Raw genomic sequence first — 12,327 nt, 5'->3', positions numbered from 1 at the left:
AGATAAATAAATTGAATTATGTTCACATAATTGGATATTATACAGCACGGGAAAAATAATAAACTACAGCTATATGCAACAACATGGATAAATATTTTACAATTAAAATGTGGATAAATTATAAGCAGACAGTTTAATGGTTTTTTAAAAATGACCATCCTTGAATACCTACCACCCAAATCTAAAGACTGAACATTATCTGCCTCCCTGAAGCCTCCTCATGCCCTCTTCCAGCCACTTGCCCTCTTCCTCAAAGGTAACCACCATCCTGATTTCTAACACCATGGATTAATTTTGCTTGTTTTGAAAATGTATATTAATGGAATTATTCAGTGTGAACTCTTTTGTGTCTGGCTTCTTTTATAAACATTATGCTCATGAGATTCATCCATGTTGTTGAGGATAGAGTAATTTATTCATTTTCATTACTGTATAGTATTCCATTGTGCATATATATTTCAATTTATTTACCTTTTGTAAAGTTAATGGACAATTAGATTGTTTCTAGTTTGGGATAATTACTAATAATAATAACCAGAGCATTCTCGTACATTTCTTTTGTGCTTTCTTCTGTTCAACATGGATGATTTTAAAAACATAATTTTGAGTGGTGAAAAAAAGTCCCAGAAGACTACATGCATAGTACATACTACATTTTTATAAATTCAATAGTTTTTGAAGAAAAGCTAAACAATATATTTGTTGATATACACATATGTGCAAAACTATTTTTTCTAATAGGTGAGGAAATGATAGACATAATTCAGGATAGTCATTGTCTTGGGGAGGCAGAGGATGGGATATGGGATATGGAAGGAGCACATAATCACTATGTCAAGTGAACAGTTTATTGGTGTTTATATACATTGTTTCAAAACATATACGCTGCATCCATTTTATATGTATAAAACATTACATAATAATTTTTAATTAAAAAATAAAGTAACAGGACATGCCAACATTTCCATACAAGGAAAAACTTTCCTCAGAGAACATATATTAGTTACAAAACTGCAATTTACCAGTTATATGAGTTACTTATGTTTCCATTTATTTCACTCCCAGGTATTCAAGATGGGAAAGAATCCTCTGAGGGATTCCACTAACCAGTTTCTGACTGTATGTATCTCTTCTTATAAATATTAAGATTGTTGCTTTGTGTTAAAGCATTTCAAACTGTGGGGACATGCAAGGATTAGGCTATGTTCAGTGATTAGGCAAGTATTACATGAAAATGAAGGTCATTTCTGAGAGACTACCTGGGAAAGAGGCAGATCTTTAGACAGAAACCTGGAACTATGATGACAGGCCTTCAGTAAGAGCTCGGCTGGGTTCAGTATGCACCCTGGCCTTGCAGAGTTTGCATGTCTAAGATGGTACGATAGGTAGTATGTAATCAGCTGTCCTCAAACTTTGAGAGGGAGGCTGGGACTTGGAAGAGCAGGTCCCTAAGATGGGTTGTCATTTGGGTGTGCTCCTCACAACCACGGAGACTCAAGGATCAGACAGACCTATTGAATCAGATTCACTGTTTCATTTATTAAAGGGAAATATGCTATGTTCGGCTTTAGAATCATTGTACTGTTTGTATAATTCTTTCTTGCTGTCCCTCAACAAAGTTCATTTGATTATTCTGGACATACTATAAGAAAGAAAGGCCAGGGCTATTTTTCCACACTTGTGCCGCAGTAATGAAGAGAGAAGAGTGGTGGCAGGTGACGGGAAGTGATATTAGTAATCGGTGAAGGAATCAAGGGAAAGAAGGACCAGGGGATGCAGTTACATACATGGAAAATAATGTCTAGTGTTTAGTTCCTTCTAGATCAACCTTAGAGGTTGTATTTTTATCAACGTAGGTAGCTTAGACTGTATTTTTAGCAAGGAAGGTAGCTTATTTGGATGTATCAAGCACCTTAGACTTGTCTTTGATTACAGCATACTTGTTCATTTAAAATTATTTTCAGCTGCTGCTGCCTTTCATCTTCCCTTCTTCCTGTTTTCTAGACCAGAAAAGAAATAAAGCAATGTTTCAACTTTAGTAGAAGTTCCAGAAAAAATTTTAAAACTTGGCTAGTATTCTTGCTAGTGACAGATAAATAAATTAATCCACATTTCTCAGTTTGGCTATAGTATAATTATGATTTCCCAAGTACTTAAACTACATCTTCTGTATCACATTTATACCCTTATTTATTTAAAAAATATTTATTGAGCATCTGCAGAGTGCCAGATACTATGCTTGGTGCTGGAGTTACCAATGTAACTAACCATCCCTGCCCTCGAGGAACTCATGGCCCAGTGAGAGAGATGGCCATGTAGACGGATAATGTAGTAAGCGTGCATCATAGAGATATAGTCAAAGAATCAAGGAAGTACTGAGAAGGCACTTGATGGGAGCGAAAGGTGTGATGAGCACATGCCTCCCGCAGGAGATAAATCCTAGGCTGAGTCATAAAGGATCCTGAGACCTTGGCCAGGACAAAGGAAGTGGTACAAATGAGATAAGAAAAGTACTCTGGCAAGAGAGAGCTCTTGAGCAAGGGTATGGAAGTGAAGAAAGTGTGCTGTGTGGAGAATTAAAAATAGTTCATTGTTGCTAGACTCTAAGGTTTGAGGCAGAAATGACAAAAGATAAAGCTAGAGGATTGACAGTTACCAGATTTTGAAGTTATCACATTTTGAATGATCTTGCATGTCATGGTAAGGACTTTGAACTTTGGTTATTGGAGACTTTAGAAGGTCTTAGGCAACCGATGACATGATCAGATTTTAACTTGGGGTCTGGTGCTCTATGAAGGATGGATTTAGGGGTTCAAGACTAGCAGCAAGAAGAACCTGTGAGGAAGTTATCGAGAGCAGGGTAGGCAGGTAATCATGGAAGGCAGATCTGGAGCAATGGTAGTAGAAATATGGAGGAGAGCACTGATTAGAGAGAGGTTTAACAAGTAAAATCTGTAGCACGTGGTGATAGATTCTCTTTTGAGGATGACCTGGGTGATTCCCAAGCTTCTGACTTGGGTGACCTGATAATGGTGACACCATCCACTGTATTTCATAGACCTGTCTAAAACCCTGAACACATTCCACAGTTAAATAGAATATCTAGAGTTTCCTTATCTATATCATTTTACTCTTGTTCTATTTACTTGTGCTAAAGACAAAAAGATATTTTATTTTATTTATTTTATTTTTTTCCTTTTTGTCTTTTTTCGTGACCGGCAACGGATCGCAACCCTCAGTGTCGTGCCCGTACCGGACCGGGACCGGCAACGGGATCGCAACCCTCGGTGTTGCGCCTGCACCTCGCTCAGCCAGTGAGTGGCCAGTCTGTATGTGGGATCCGAACCCTCGGTGGGAGCGCCACCGCGCTCCCAAGTGGCACACTGTAGCAGTGCGCCACTGGGCCGGCCCCAAAAAGATATTTTAAAAAATAAATTTAATATTTCAATTGTGTACTACAGTCAAACATTTACTGTCCTTATTGACTTGCTCCTACTTCAAGATGGACCTACAAGGAAAATGTGCCTAACAATGTATTTATAATAAGATGTCCTACATATTATTAATTTGTCATTGTCCAAAGTTAACGAGGAAAATTGCTCTATGTCAGCAATGAACTTAAGACATTTGTATTAGCTTTGTGGTCATACTGCTGTGGATTGAATGTCTCCCCAAATTCATTGAAACTTAACCCACTGTGACAATGTTAAGAGGGCAGAAAATCCTATTACAGTAATTGAAAGGTGGGGACTTGAAGAGGTGATTAGATTGTGAAGACTATGTCCTCATGAATGGATTGATCCATTCATAGAGTAATGGGCATGGTTCTGGTGTCTTTAAAAGGAGAGCAACTGAGAAGCTTAGCTCTCTCTTGCTCCTGCCATTCTCAGTATGTGACACCCTGTTTTGCTGTGAAGAGTCACCAGCCACTAACATGTCCTCACCAGATGTTTCCCTGGACTTTGTACTTCCCAGTCTCTGAAACTGTAATAAATACTGTTTCTTTACAAATTACCCAGTTTCAGGTATTCTGTTATAAGCAACAGAAATGGACTAATATGGATACTATCCATTGCTTTCATCTCCTTGTTCTGCCTCTACCATCCAAACAATCAGAGGCTCTCAATTGACATACTGCTGAATTTTAAATATACATGGTTAAAAACAACTTCAAGTCACGAATGCTTTATTTATATTTATTTTTTTATTTTTTGTCCTTTTTGAGACCGGCCACACTGCGCTCAGCCAGTGAGCACTGTGAGTGCACCGGTCATCCCTATATAGGATCTGAACCTGTGGCACGAGTGCTGCTGCGCTCCCAGCGCTGCACTCTCCCGAGTGTGCCACGGGTTCGGTCCATGAATGCTTTATTTAAAAATAAATAAAAAATTTAAAAATTTAGAAAATTTTGGGAATTACTGCTAATAGATTGGGAATTATTTAAAAATCGGCTAAATATACTAGAGACAGACATTTTTGGAAAGGAAAAGTTAAACTACACTAACGTGGTAATTAAAAGACATGGATAAAATGCAAATTATCTATGTAGAAACATGAATTAGAGTCCATTTTTGTAGAAGTGCTCATTTGATAAGGAAACCATATGTCTATGGTTGGTATAACTATTTGTTCCATGGGGAGCAAAGAGCTTCTCAAGTGGGTCTTGTGCATGTGTGGCAGAAAGAATTAGAAAAGGAATAAAAAAATGTAACAATGCTTATTTTTGTCTTATAGAAGAAGAGAAGACTGGGTGCTTTTTACAATATATTTTTACCTGAGAAACTTTAGGAGTAGAATTGATTTTCTAAATTTATAAAAATTTCCTTGCTATATAAGTCAGGAGCAGTTTGTAAATATTTGTGTTCCTTTAATTCCTCAGGTCTGTTTGTCTCTAAATTTGCCTAGATTTACTTCACCTTGGAGTACCTGCCAGATAAAATGCTTCCTCATACCTGTATTTTAGAATAAGGAAGTCCAATTGAGTAGTAATAAAAATAGTACTAGCTGAAATTTATCAATTGCTTTCTATGTGCCAGGCCCTATTCTGAGCATTTTACAAGCAAGCAGCTTAGAACACTGACTAGCTCATAGTAAGTGCAACTGGTAAGTCACAAAACCAGGGTTAGAATCCAGGTCACTGACACCAAAGTTTTTTTTGCTTTAACCACTTTTGGAGTTATTTGGACCTGGGACTGAAATCTGAAGCAGTCTTGATATTAGATTATAGAAGTAGCCATTCATTCAAGAGACATGTCGCTCCACTAGAAGTCATGGGGAGATTCAGCAGTTCTGAGAACTATTAGGGAAAGAGTATAATCTGGTCCTCTGTTGTAAAAAAAAAAGTATAGTAAATTTATAACACTAAATGCATATATTTGAAAAAAAGGAAAGTCTCAAATCAATAATCTAACTCCCATCTTGAGAAAATAAAGCGGGGGGGGGGGAAGCAAGCAGTAGGAAGGAAATAATAAAGAGTAGAAATCAATGAAGTTGAAAAAAGAAAAAAAATGGAGAAACTCAGTGAAACAAAAAGCTGTCCTTTTAAAAGATCAGCAAAATTGAGAAACCTCTAGTAAGTCTGACAGGAAAAAAATAGAAGTCACAAATTACTAATGTCAGGAATTAAACAGAATATAACTGCAGACTGTGCAGACATCAAAAGGATAAGGGACTACTATGAAGAACTGCACACAAAGATTTTACAACTTAGATGAAACAGACCAATTCCTCGGAAAGTACAAACTATCACAACTTGTCCTGTATGAAACAGATAATTTGAATAGTCCTATAACTGTTAAGGAAATTGAATTGATAGTTTAGAACCTCGAAAAGAAATGTCTAGGTCGATATGGTTTCACTGGAGAATTCTACCAGACGTTTAAAGAACACCACCACCAATTCTATACAGTATCTTCCAGAAAAATAGAAATGAAAGGAAAATGTTCCAACTCATTCTATGAAGTCAGTATTACTCTAATACCAAAACCAGACAAATACATTACAGAAAACAGACAACTATATACCAATATTTCTCATAAAAATACATATAAAAATTCTTAGCTACACATTATAAATAGAATTCAGCAATATATAAAAAGAATTATATACCATAAACAAGTGGAGTTTATTCTAGAGATTCAAGGCTGGTTCAATATTTGAAAAATCAGTTGATGTATTTCATCATATGAAAAGGCTAAAGGAGAAAAATCACATGATCATGTCAAGTGACGAAGAAAAAGCTTTAGCCAAAGTTCAGTATCCACTGATGATAAAAACTTTCAGAAAACTAGGTATAAAGGAGAACTTCCTCAACTTGATAAACAGCATCTACAGAAACATAACAAGTAACATCACACTTTATGGTAAAAGATTGAATGTTTTCCCTCTAAGATCAAGAACAAGACAAGGATGTATACAGTCACCAATGCTATTCAGCATAGTACTAGATGTTCTCAGCAATGCGATAAGACAAGAAATGGTTTGGGGCCATTATTAAGTCAAATAAGGGTGACTTGAACACAAGCACTGCCAAATGTGACAGTTGATCTGATAACTGAGATGACTACTAAGTCACTAACAGGTGGGTAGTGTGTTCAGCATGGATACACTGGACAAAGGGATGATTCATATCTCAAGCAGAGACATGACATTTCATCATGCTATTCAGAATGGTGCACAATTTGAAACTCATGAATTGTTTATTTCTGGAATTTTCCATGTAATATTTTCAGGCCTCAGTTGACCACACGTAACTGAAACTAAGGAAAATGAAACTTCAGATAAGGGGGAACTACTGTACTTAGTAATGAAAATGAACTATCAATACACTTAACAACTTGGATGGATCTCAAGGGCATTATGCTAAGTGAAAAAAGCCAATTTCAAAATGTCATATACTGTATGATTCCATTTACCTAACTCCCGAAATGACAAATTATACAAGTGGAAAACAGATTACTGGTTGCCAGGTGTTAGAGATGCTATGAGAAAGGAAGTAGGTGTGATTATAAGGGGGTAGCACCAGGGAGATCTTTGTGGTGATAAAACAGTTCTATATCTTGATTGTGGTGGAGGTTACACAGACCTACATAAGTCCTAAAATGGAATGGGACTATACACATACATTGTACCAATGTCATTTTCCTGGTTTTGATATCGTACTATAGTTACATTAAGATGTAACTTGAGGGAAGCTGGGTGAAGGGTACACAGGACCTCTCTGTACTATATTTGCAACTTCCTGCGAACCTACAATTACTTCGAAATTAAAGGTTAAAGAAAGTACAGAACTCTCTTAGAAATAATTTCAACATTATATTTTTGTTGATTGATGTAAAATAAACATTTATATATTATATATGAACCAAAACTGATTAGTATTATAGTACAAATATTTACCTTCTTAGCACTGCTTAGTCCTTAGAAATACCTCTAAATAACAGTGTTACATTTGGAAATGTTTACTTGACATAAAAAAAAGAGAGAAAAAATATTTTGGAATGCTTCAAAAAATGTTTCCTTCTTGATGGTCATGCACTCCTACGGATGAGGAAAGTAGGGTGAAAGGGAACATTCATGAAGTCCTAGGATGTGTAGGAACGATACTGAGTCCCTGGGAGGATGACCTTCATGTGTAAACTTTTGTGTAGTTCTTTTTGGAACTAACTATCATTGCTGAAAAGGGCCTAAATAAAATATCAAAGGACTTTTTGATATGCTGGAATTTTTCTGTTTTCCCCCTTAAACATTTGTAGTTCTTCCTATGTGATATTTTGCCTTATTTAAACATGGGGGGTGGGAGTGGGGGAGGACTGCTGGCTAGGGAGGTACTCTTGCAAACTAGTCCAAATGCTGTTCATTATTTATGTTTACACTAAAAGAAACACTGTTGAGATAAGACAGATAAGAGACTAATACAAGTCCTTGTCCATCATGAGTCAACAGCTAAGAGGCTATTTCAGAGTTACAGAAAGTTTGGATGCTTTTACTTTTCATGGAAAAAATATTTTCCCTGTTTTGTTTGTTGGTGTCCTGCTACTGCAAGGGTAATGTCTCGAATCCTGCTCACAGCGCCAACTGTCTAGCTCTTAATACTGTTCCTGATGCCAATTGTAAAGCTAGGTGACCATAACTGTCGGGCTCTTTTACTTGCCAGTAATCCTACACCGACTAGGCCGATGGTTGAGCTAAGGCTGAGTCTGGAGGTCCCAGACCGCTCAAGCTCATTCACAGACTGGGTCACAAACCCTTTACATGCCAGGCTGGGTCACCAGACCCCTTCATGCAGGTCTATGAGCTAGGTAACCGGCCACGTGGTCCTTGGAAGCTGCCCCTGAGGCAGTGAGGCAGTAAAAACCAGCCAAAGTGGTACCATCTTGCAGGTGCAGGTACTCCACCCACACACACAATGTTTACTGAACTGCCCTGAACCATCTCAGAGGTGAGGGGAGCCTGACCAAATTGTTCCATTTTCCCAACAGTTGGTTTTTTGTTTTTGTTTTCTTCCTTTGAGAACAAGGCAATCCAAACCGCGGGCGGGGACTAGTCAAGCAAAATTAGTAGTTTGCTGATTTGGGGCAACACTTTGGTTTTGCAGAGGTTACGTTGTGAAACTGTTTTTTTAACGTGCACGAGGCTCTCAAATCTTTTGAGCACGTTAACAGTTTACCCAGGCCATTCCTTTTATGGGACTTGGAACATTACTACCTTTGTTACAAATTAACGTCGGGACCTAGGGCTGATTTGGTTTGATTAGGCAACACCCCGACTTTGGTGCTGAGGTCGCTGCCCTCACAAGGCTGGACTCTGCACTGGTGCCATCGCTACACGGTGTGACCACCTTTTCTCCCGCTCACTCACCGGGACCGGCGACAGCCCCCAACCTCGGGCCTCTGACCTGCCCCAGCCCGGGCCGCAGCACCCCCGCGCCCTCGAACCCCTCCGCCCCACCTCTGGTGCCTTGTGAAGGGCACTTCCTGCAGCCAATCAGCACTCGCGGACTGGGCGGGGCGCGCTTAGGCCGGTGGAATGGGGGGGGCTCCTGAGTGGCACGGGCACCAGCCAGTCCTCAGAAGCCACTTGCGCCTGCCCCCTCCGCCCCCTCCGCAGCCCAGCCTCCCGCGCCGGGCGCGGACGCGCTGGGAATGTCCCGGGCGGAGCAGGCTGCGGCGCGTGGTCTTCTGCCTGCGCGGCTGTGTTTTCTGGGCCTGGCTCGCCGCGCACCGAGATGGCCGAGCAGTCGGACAAGGCCGTGAAGTACTACACCCTGGAAGAGATTGAGAAGCACAACCACAGCAAAAGCACTTGGGTGATCTTGCACCACAAGGTCTACGATTTGACCAAATTTCTGGAAGAGGTGAGTTGATGAGGCGCGACATCGGTCGGGGGCGCGGGGAGCGTGGCCGAGGCCGGGGTGTCGCGACGTGTCCCGGCGCCCGCGGCTGTCTGTACACCTGCGTGTGTACGCTAGGAGCGCTCCTGCAGTCGGCGTACCTGCATCTGCACCCCTCCGTGCGCACACCTGGGAGCGCCCCAGGGCCATCGCCGGTGTCTGTGCCGGGCGAGCGGTTTTAGCAGCCCGCGGTGTGCACGCGCCAGGCAGGAGCTGGCTCCCGAGACCCTCGCGGGACCGCGGAGCTCCACCCTCCTACTTAGTGGGAAGCAGAGTCGTGTCTGGAGCTGCCTTTGTACAAGCGGGCGCAGCTACGTAAAGGTTTTAAATGATCCCTTTTATTCTTGAGTTTGGATCGAAGGTGTCTCCGTCTGGGACAGGGGTTGTCCCACCGGTGCTGTTCCCGGAGTGGACTTCTAGTATGAGCTGGGTGGAGAACACCCACCCCGAGAGCTGTGGGATGCCACCGGAGGGGACTCTGAGCTCGGAGGTCGGGGTGTGGCCCGGACCCGTCCTCCCCCTGGCACCCACCGGCCAACCCTACTGTCCACTCCCACACCTACACGTGTTCACCTAGAAGGGGCTCGGTGATTACTAACCGCATGCAGTAAAGGCTTGGCAGAGAGGTACGGTGCTTGACTCCAACGGAGGAGTCAGCTCAGTGATGTGTGGCCTGGTGAAGTTCAAAGGGAGAGGGATGGGCACAAGAATAAACAGAATCTGCCAGTCGGATATGGGCCTTAAGCAACTTTGGAAGTTGTGAAGTAACTTTTCTTAAAGGAAGACATTCCTTTGATAGGATTTTTGAATTCGATGATAATTTTTGCGGTACACTCTAAGGGATGTTTCTAGTAATTCTTTTCTACCCTGGATGTGTTTTATCGTTTTGGGGGAGTTTGAATCATAATTCTTAACGTAACACTTATCCTCCCTCTTCCACCTCTCCCCCTGCTTCCAATAAATGAGAATGTTTAGTGATGGGAATTATTTACATAGTTGGGGGTTGGGGGTAGGCAAAAATAGAGGCCTGGTCTTAGCTAAATAACAGTTTACATCAAAGAACTTTTGTTTTGCAAGGAATGTTAAGACAAAACAAAACAGAAAACTTGTTTTTAAAAAAGGTTGGAGGGCCGGCCCGGGGGCGCACTGCTACAGTGCGCCTCCTGAGGCTCCCGCCGAGGGTTCGGATCCCACATACAGACCGGCCGCTCACTGGCTGAGCGAGGTGCGGGTGCAACGCCGAGGGTTGCGATTCCGTTGCCGGTCCCGGTCCGGTACAGGCGCGACACTGGGGGTTGCGATCCGTTGCCGGTCACGAAAAAAGACAAAAAGGGGAAAAAAAAAAGGTTGGAGTTGATGTTTATTGGTAAGATATTTCACTCTTCTACTGTCGTTTGGTGGAATGCCAGAAGACAAAATACTGTTCTGATTTAGGAAGGGGTGGTTTATAGTGGGGAATCAGATCTGATTTGTCCTCTCCCTTCTCCTGAGCTACAGAGCTTATTTGCCCTTACAGTTTCTTGAACTAACAATCCTGCCTGATAACATGAAGTCTAATTGACACTACAAGTCTGTTTGCAACAATTTCTTCCTCCTCTCCCTGGTATATGTAATTCTGGAATTTTAAGATACGTTTGTGCTTCATTTCTTTGTGTCTATAAACAGTAGCATTTATCAAAGAATGTTAGGATATTTTACATTATGAAGCATTTGCTTTTTTTTTTCTTTAAAAAACCAAAAAGCATTGTAACTTATATCTTCTCCTAAAACAGGGTTTTTCGACATTTGGGGCCACATAATTCTTTGTCAGGTTGAACAACCTCCTTGGCCTCTACCTACTAGATGTCTGTAGTATCCCCTCCCCCAGTTGTGACAACCAAAAATGTCTCCAGATATTGCCAAATGTCCCCTGGGGCACAAAATCGCTCCTAGTTGAGAATCACTGCCCTTAAAGTATTGCGCATAACTTTCAAGGGTAGATTTTCAGGAGATAATAAGGAGGAGAAGATTATTGTTAAAATTACACAAAACCATTTGTTTTATATTTCATTCTTACGAGGCAGGAAAGGGGGACTGCACAAAAATGTTCTGAGCAAAACTGGAAGGGCAGGTTGAGCTGTTCAGGATGATGGTGCAGAGCCTGGAGCTTGGGTTTGGGAGAAACACAATGAGTTTGGTTTGGGTCCTGTTGACTTTAAGGGGTTGGAGGGATCTCTAAGGTGCCAGGAGAACTGCTTTTCCCACCTCTGCCTTCACTGTCTGCCAACATGTTGTTCTAGAGGTTAGAACTTAGAAAAAGTGAGGCCACCTGGCCTTTTCACTGACTGCCAGAATTCTCAGCACATCCTGGTTCCACCTTTTGTTGACATGTTTTTCCATTTGTCATTTTTATTATTTGCTTTTACTGTCTGTTATCATCTCTTGCTTAATGCAGTGTCCTAGTCATTGGCTTTCCACCCGCCAGCACAGCCTTTGGGCCTGTCTCTGGGTTGTACCAGAGATTCTAGCATTTCCTGCAGGTGCCTTCCTGTGCCCATTTGGGTTACATCTTAAATGAACACACATCTTCTTATGCAGAGATCTTTAGCAGGACGTTCTGCCTGGATAGTCTTCTTCCTAGATTCCTCCTGTTTCCATTATTTTATGGGGACAATGCTGTTTATTTCATACCTACTTTTATTTATTTATTTATTTATTTATTGGTGGCTGGCCAGTACAGGGATCTGAACCCTTTACCTTGGTGTTATAACACTACACTCTAACCAACCGAGCTAACCAGCCAGCCCTCATATGTATTTATTTTTGTCTTTTTTCTTTCCTTTTTTCTTATACCTACTCTCTTTTTTAAAATTTTTTTTTTATTCTATTTATTTATGTTTAAATGTCCCAGTGCCTCATACCAAAGAAGTCTTTTTTTTTTTTTTTTTTTTTTTTTT

General features: G+C 41.0%; 1 protein-coding gene across 1 annotated transcript in view; it reads left to right on the top strand.

The window, feature by feature from the left end:
- Positions 1 to 9,133: 9,133 nt before the first annotated feature.
- The window catches only part of LOC103600121 (cytochrome b5), a 41,204-nt gene continuing 38,010 nt past the window's right edge, over positions 9,134 to 12,327 (top strand). The window contains exon 1 of the mRNA XM_008584352.1: positions 9,134 to 9,355. Coding sequence (XP_008582574.1) covers positions 9,227 to 9,355 — 129 coding nt within the window. The 5' untranslated portion in view covers positions 9,134 to 9,226. The remainder of the gene's footprint in view (positions 9,356 to 12,327) is intronic.

Source organism: Galeopterus variegatus, unplaced genomic scaffold (assembly GCF_000696425.1).
Source record: "Galeopterus variegatus unplaced genomic scaffold, G_variegatus-3.0.2 Scaffold3233, whole genome shotgun sequence".
In the NCBI taxonomy this organism is placed as follows: Eukaryota; Metazoa; Chordata; class Mammalia; order Dermoptera; family Cynocephalidae; genus Galeopterus; species Galeopterus variegatus.
Note: the sequence above shows the minus strand (reverse complement) of the source record. Positions and strands in the feature narration are given on the sequence as shown.